At 45.2% G+C, this 7,500-nt stretch overlaps 2 protein-coding genes across 2 annotated transcripts in view; one reads left to right on the forward strand and one right to left on the reverse strand.

Moving 5' to 3' along the window:
• The window catches only part of LOC134457083 (uncharacterized), a 1,586-nt gene extending 24 nt beyond the window's left edge, over positions 1 to 1,562 (reverse strand). Inside the window, exons 1-2 of the mRNA XM_063208859.1 lie at positions 847 to 1,562; positions 1 to 432 (exon numbers count right to left, since the gene is read on the reverse strand). The exon at positions 1 to 432 is cut by the window's left edge and continues 24 nt beyond it. Coding sequence (XP_063064929.1) covers positions 104 to 432; positions 847 to 1,474 — 957 coding nt within the window. The 5' untranslated portion in view covers positions 1,475 to 1,562 and the 3' untranslated portion in view covers positions 1 to 103. The remainder of the gene's footprint in view (positions 433 to 846) is intronic.
• The window catches only part of bsna (bassoon presynaptic cytomatrix protein a), a 123,969-nt gene that overhangs the window by 50,564 nt on the left and 65,905 nt on the right, over positions 1 to 7,500 (forward strand). The gene's annotated exons all lie outside the window — the stretch shown is intronic.

Here is a 7,500-nt window from a genome sequence, read left to right on the forward strand (position 1 = left end):
GATGATATTATAGATGTAATGCAACTGTTTACGTAGTGTAGTATTAATTATATCTAATATGTAGTATAACATAATATTAATCTATGCTGTCTGAGTGCTAAAGTCACTGGAAGTCCATGCTTCTCTGAAGCGGTCCAACATTTCCCAACGCTTCTCTGAAGCGGTCCAACATTCCATTCGGTAAAGTCCCTCCTCTGCAGTTATACAAAGTCGATACAAACTCCCTCCTCTCCTCCTGTGTGACATTCCTGTAGTCCACCTCTGGATGGATCGCAGGGGGCTGGTCATTGGTGACCACAGCCTCCTCGGAGGGCCTTTTCATTGTGAAATATTTGTCTACTTCTGCTGAGGGAGTAATGCCTCTCCGTTCATACCAGGCCTTCATCTGCTTCCAAACCCTTTCTTTGTCCAGACGCTGGCCCTCACACCAATCTGTTTGGAGAAGACCACACTCTCTAGTTTATTCTCCCATTTACAAAGGTTTGTTGCACCATCTCTACGTTACACAGACACATTCTCTTCATTCTTGTGACAGAAAAGTGTCTATTGTGTCCTTTCTCCTCTATTGTTTCTATCGGGATCAACTTACTTCATTATTACAGCTAATATACAATTTAATATACTTCAATAACAATTTTATCATTATGCCTAAGTTCATACAACTGTAAGAACAATAAAAGGATTCATTTTGACGAAACAAGGGCGCAATAAAGAGAAAATAAAGACAATAACTGAAAACATACTGTAAATAATTGTGGTATATTGTGATATACTATATACATTACATGAACCATATCGTGATTTTTTTCCATTTTGCCCAGCACTAGCTAATGATGTGATACTCACATAAGATAGCCCGATAAGCTGCCTCAGCCTCAGCCTTAGATATGGGTGCACTGGGTCCGGCACCAACCGCCTCCAACTCCATCCTTTTCCTGTCAGCCTTCTCCTTTTTCATGCGTTTTGCCTCTTTCCTCTGCTTTTTCCCAGAGGTCCTACCTCGTTCAGTTTTTTCCTTCCTCTTTATGGCATAAACCTTTGTGTTTGAGGGTGCGGGCTGGGCCCCATTGTAATAATTATCTAAACTCCTGATAGCAGCTGTGGCTGCACTGCAATCTGTACTGTCGTCGCTAATACGGACCATGCGACCATGGATCATGATATGGCCATTTTTAATGCATTCCTCTTTTTGCCCAGCTCTATTGTGCTCATCAGTTTGAGCTAGAACACTTTCCGGTCCTTTCTGTGCTTCGGAGATGCCCATATCCATCTCCATCTCCATCCTTCTGCTGTCTGCCTTCTCTTTTGACTGCCATTGTGCCTCTTTCCTCAGCTGTTCCCCACTTGGGTGAGCTGTTTCAACACGCTCCTCCTCCTTGGTGGTATCAACATTGATGTTGAATGGCACTGTGTCACCATCAGAGGCCCTACTACATACTGGCAGGCAGATGCAGAACAACTCGCAGAGTTTCATCACTGTTAACACTGTTAACCAACTGTCATCCTTGAAATCTCAATTTAGACTGAGCTGATCTTTGAAAATTGTCTAACATGTTTGAAAATTCTACTTGCGTATTTTGTAAGTAATCATTTTGAGCAGGTTGTCATGACAAAATGTGTTCTTTCAAATCTGAGTCAAGAACAAAGGAATAGAATGTTCATGCTGCTCTGACTTGCTCACCAGGGGCCAGCAGTTCTGCAGTTTGTGGAATGAAGTTTCATGGGATAAAGTGAAAAATAACTGGCTTTGTTCACCAGTATATACGTATATTGTATTCACCACTACAGTTTGTAAGAAATTGTCAATTTGTCAATTCAGAATAGCAATAGTGAATGGACCGATTCTTTGGTCATTTTACAACCCCTTTGTGGATATGGATATTCATATGGATATTAGTGGTGTGTTGACTGTGTAGGCACATTTTCTTTTGGATACATCTGGGTCATGCTCAGTCCCACAGGCTCTATCTCTTTCTAATATCTTATATACATCACACACACACACGCACGTACGCACACACACACACACACACACACACACACACACACACACACACACACACACACACACACACACACACACACACACACACACACACACACACACACACACACACACACACACACACACACACACACACACTGCTTCTGTATTTGTATGCATACTTGCGTGTAATGTGAATACTTGGAAGACTGCCTCTCTGATTTTGTATTTTGTACTTTATGAGAGCACACAATTTACACAGAATGTTTATGGAGCCTACCATAAACCTTCTCCAAAACACATGTAAAGGTGACAAAATGAGCCTGTCTGTTTGTGGACCCTGCAGTGTTTGGGAAGGAGACATTCTCTTTATTACTGTATTGATCCATCCAACAGAGGAGATGTGAAGGACTTAGCCAGAAAAAGAGAGCAGAGTCACCAATGAGTGAGACTCCTCCAAATGAGTTAGACTCCTCTACACACAAATAGAAATAGAACATATGGTACAGAGCATTTAGCACATTAGAGTAGCAACACATCATTTGGATTGTCGCACTAACAAAACTAACCCATGCACCTTAATATCTTGCTGCTGTTGTTGTTGTTGTTGTTGTTGTTGTTGTTGTTGTTGTTGTTGTTGTTGTTGTTGTTGTTCTTCTTCTTCTTCTTCTTCTTCTTCTTCTTCTTCTTCTTCTTCTTCTTCTTCTTCTTCTTCTTCTTCTTCTTCTTCTTCTTCTTCTTCTTCTTCTTCTTCTTCTTCTTCTTCTTCTTCTTCTTCTTCTTCTTCTTCTTCTTCTTCTTCTTCTTCTTCTTCTTCTTCTTCTTCTACTCAGATTAGATACTGTAATAGTCAGAAGTCATATACTCACAGGCACAGATTGCAGAGAGAATGGAGAGAAGAGAAGAAAAAAAGGAGAGTGAGAGAGAGAGGGAGAGAGAAGGCAAGAGAGATATCTAGTAAGGTGCATGGGCGTATAGTTGTATGGATATGGCATGATGGTACCGGGGTTGAGTCAGTGCCAAGTTGAATCTCTTCTAGCTCTGTCAGAAGTGACAAACACTCACCATTCGGGTCTGGCATGGTATTTTCACCTCTCTCTCTCTCTCTCTCTCTCTCTCTCTCTCTCTCTCTCTCTCTCTCTCTCTCTCTCTCTCTCTCTCTCTCTCTCTCTCTCTCTCTCTCTCTCTCTCTCTCTCTCTCTCTCTGTCTCTCTGTCTCTCTCCTCTCCCAGCTGCCCTGTTTTCAGTGATGACTTTGCATTCTCCTGTTTTTTTAGTTCCCACCAAATCTTACACCGTGCCTCTCTCCTCCCTCCTCCCTCCTCCCTCCTCCTACCCTTACTTCACACGATGATGCAACAAAGAGAAAGATGTGTCAGTTTGTGGAGCAAAAAGAGGGTTTGCTCACGAGCTGTTGTGGTGTTCTCCCACAGCCTGTCTCTATTTCTCCTCACCCTGATTGTCTCTTATTCTCTCTATCTCGCTGTTTCTGTCTGTCTTTAGAGAGAGTGAGAAAGAGAGAGAAAGATACCATAGAAAGAAGTTTCTATGATATCTTTCTCTCCCTTTCTCACTCTCTCGCTCCTGTGTCTTTTCTCTTCCTGTCACTGTCTCCCATTCTCTCTCTCTCTCTCTCTCTCTCTCTCCTCCCTCTCTCTCTCCTCCACTCCCCCTGTGAGGTGGGCTTTATGTCCTCCATAATCTCAGGTCAAGCCCATAAGCTTCCATCAGAGTCGAGTGTCTGAAATATATTTCAGCAAGGGAGACAGACATAATTCAGATGACCTCTGTATGTATGTGTGCATGTATGTGTCGTGTGTGTGTGTGTGTGTGTGTGTGTGTGTGTGTGTGTGTGTGTGTGTGTGTGTGTGTGTGTGTGTGTGTGTGTGTGTGTGTGTGTGTGTGTGTGTGTGTGTGTCTCTATATCTGTGTGCTTGTATCTATCTGTGTGTACATGTACAGCATATTTGAGAAAGACAGCGGTAGTACAGTGCATGCATGGTGCCCCATTGTACTCGCGTTTCATGTGTATTGTTTTGTGCATGCAAGTGCCTTGCAATACCAACGTTTCTTGTCTTCTGTCATGGCGGGTGACACAAAGACTGAAAAAAATTGTATCTCCTCTGAGAAAGATTTACCTCCTGGGGAAATGTATTGGAACAGAGAGAGAGAGAGAGAGAGAGAGAGAGAGAGAGAGAGAGAGAGAGAGAGAGAGAGAGAGAGAGAGAGAGAGAGAGACGGAGAGTGGAGGACAGAGATAGAGATTATAGACAACTAGCGTTGAGAAGAACACAACGGCAAATCCAGAGAGAGGGAGAGACAGAGAAGATCGGGGCTGGCACGAGGAGACGCAATGGAAGAGAAACAGCATATCTAACAGCATGGGAGAAATGAGGCTGCCCACGCCATGCTGTGTGTGTGTGCGTGCGTGCGTGCGTGCGTGCGTGCGTGCATGCGTGTGTGTGTGTGTGTGCTTGTTTGTTTATAAGGGGGTGGTTGCTAAAAATGGAGTTTGTGTGTGTTTGTGTGTGTTTGTGTGTGTGTGTGTGTGTGTGTGTGAGAGAGAGAGAGAGAGAGAGAGAGAGAGAGAGAGAGAGAGAGAGAGAGAGAGAGAGAGAGAGAGAGAGAGAGAGAGAGAGAGAGAGAGAGAGAGAGAAGGAGAGAGAGAGGGCGTGGGTAGGTGGGAAGAGTGTGAGGTTACTTGATAACGACCAGCCTCTCCTTTTTCGGGGCGTTAATACACCATCCTTATTGCGGTTACCCAGCAGGCCATCGCTGTTCGTCCACACCCATACTGGGCGGTGGCCATGTGGTGATTCAGGCTCACACTTCACCTGTAAAGACATGAGACCAGCCTGCGATACTGTACTGTATGTGTCCTCTTACCGCAGCCAATGTCTGGGGACTGCACCTTAATGGAGTTCTCCGTTTGGCCCGAGTCCTGTTACCATAGGCCCACTGACCTCTTTAGCCTGGACATGCCCCCTTCGTACATGTAGCCTCTTACTGCAGATGGGGTCATCGGCGGGCCTATTTACTATTTGCTGGAAATATTGAACTACAAACGTTTGTATATCATGACAACATTGATATGACATTACAGAGAGCCTTAAGTAGCAGATTAAGTCATAACCATTACAATTTTGGTGATGGTAAGGTAATAACATAGGCTCTGCGCTAAGGGGTTAAAATGACTCAGTATAGTCTATGAGTCAGTTTGTCCAGCCTGTTCATTCTATTGTCAGGCTTGTAGCCCAAATGTTGCCGCTTCAATTCCCGACCTGCCAGGTTGGTGTGGGGGAGTAATTAACCAGTGCTCTCCCCCACTTCATGACTGAGGTACCCTGAGCATGGTACCGCCTCGCCACACACCTCCTTTGGTGTGCCGTTTGGGACTGCCCTCTTGGACAGATGAGGCATGATTGTAATTTTGTTGTGCAGTGAGCACTGTGTGCAGACTTCATTAGAATCCACGGGCCCACAGGCCCACTGACCCTTTAGCATTAAAATGATGAATAACAAACAATCGATGATGAGATGAGTAAACTGGTGAAGTGACCAGAACAACCAGGTAACAGTGGCTCGTTGGAGGCATGACAGCACACTTGTCTGTGTATCTTGTTTGCCGTATGAAGAAAACAAACTCTTTACTTTAACACCGGGCTTGAGCATGATGTTCCCAAGCCAGTCCTGTCCACGGCCGACAGGACCGTTTAGCTTTTTTATGTTTTTTAGATTTTTTTTCTAACGTTGCACAAACTCGCCCACTTCTGAGACATGGCCGCCTCTTTGCTGTCAGAGAAAAGTAAGAGGATTTGCACCCCAGCTCTTCTCATATTAGAAATCTGGGTGAAGAGAGAGAGAGAGAGAGAGAGAGAGAGAGAGAGAGAGAGAGAGAGAGAGAGAGAGAGAGAGAGAGAGAGAGAGAGAAAGAGAGAGAGAGAGATGCAGCCAAGCCAAGTTTTCGGAATGGGATTCACGTTCTCTCCTCCCCCCCGACTCCTCCAGTCATCTCTACCCACACCCTGTCCAAACCCCATCCCTCATCGCTCTGCAGAAATGCCGGCTCTAAAATAGGTCATCAAGACAGGCTTGCGCAGCCCTACTCCCCAACATACGCACACACACACGTTCACAGCACAATTGTTGTAACACATGCACGCACACGCACACACACACGCTAAGTGTGGAAAGTCCCTTGCTGAGGCAGCTGGAGCCAGAAAAGGAAGTTATGTACGTGCGCTGGGATTCATTCAGTCATTGCAGAGCCAAAATGGATTATTGTGTCACCATGGCTCTGGTAGTCTGCACGCATCAGGGGTGCGTTGCTGAGCAACCTCGTTGCTAAACGACATTAGCATCTTAGTTGGTTGGAATGCCAGGGGGTGGTCCAAGGGGCGGCCACCAGAGAAGGTACAGCACCAACGCAAAAATCTGCCCCTGGCAACGTCACGAAAATTGCTAATGAGCGCTACTTGTATGTTATGTCAACGCTATTATGACATTATAATAACAATAATAATATAACAATTATAACGTGATATTAGCTGTTTTTTTTATCAGTGGTTATAAGTCACAGTTGGGGCCGGTGCACCATAGGTGGTGCGCCATAGGTCATTTCATTGTAGGATCACCACTGTGGAAAGCAATTTCCCATTGACAACCAACTAAGTTGCTTAGTGGTTAGCAACGACACTTTGGAGAAATGTGGCCCCCGATCAGGGGAAGGGCCGTCCAGCCAGTCGGACTGAAGTCAATACAGAAGCCTGCAGTGCCTTATTGGTGACACACAAGACAGATCATCAGGCGTTGGAGCTCTGTGAGCCTTTGAGAGCTTCAGATGAGTAATGTGTGTTGTCGGCAATGGCAGCTAGAGTTGGGGGAGAGAGATGATGTGTAGTGCTGCTCTGCTGCTGCTGCTGTGTGCGTGTGCGCGTGCGTGTGCGTGTGTGTGTGTGTGCGTGCGTGTGTCTTGTGTGCTTGTTTACTTGAGTGTGCGCATCATATAAACTATGTTTGTTTCTGTGTGTTTGTGGGTGATATAGTAATTTTTTGGGGTATGTTGCAGTGTGCGTATATGCATTGTGTGTGTGTGTGTGTGTGTGTGTGTGTGTGTGTGTGTGTGTGTGTGTGTGTGTGTGTGTGTGTGTGTGTGTGTGTGTGTGTGTGTGTGTGTGTGTGTGTGTGTGCATGCCAGTGTGTGTTTTGTATGTGCGTGTACTGTAGCTCTGTTTATCTGTGTGTTTGTGGGGGATATTATAATTTCTCTGGGTATGTTGCAGTGTGCGAATGTGTGGTGTGTGCGGCTTACATGTGCATATGTGTATGTGTATGTACTGTACTGCATGTGGTGTGTTGGTGTGTGTGTAATTGCAAAAGGAGAGAAATGTAGGGGTTGAAGAATTGAGTGGAGAGAGAGAGAGAGAGAGAGAGAGAGGGGGAGAGAGAGAGAGAGAGAGAGAGAGAGAGAGAGAGAGAGAGAGAGAGAGAGCGCAGTAGATAAATGCCTCCATGTG

Source organism: Engraulis encrasicolus, chromosome 10 (genome assembly GCF_034702125.1).
Source record: "Engraulis encrasicolus isolate BLACKSEA-1 chromosome 10, IST_EnEncr_1.0, whole genome shotgun sequence".
Taxonomy (NCBI): domain Eukaryota; kingdom Metazoa; phylum Chordata; class Actinopteri; order Clupeiformes; family Engraulidae; genus Engraulis; species Engraulis encrasicolus.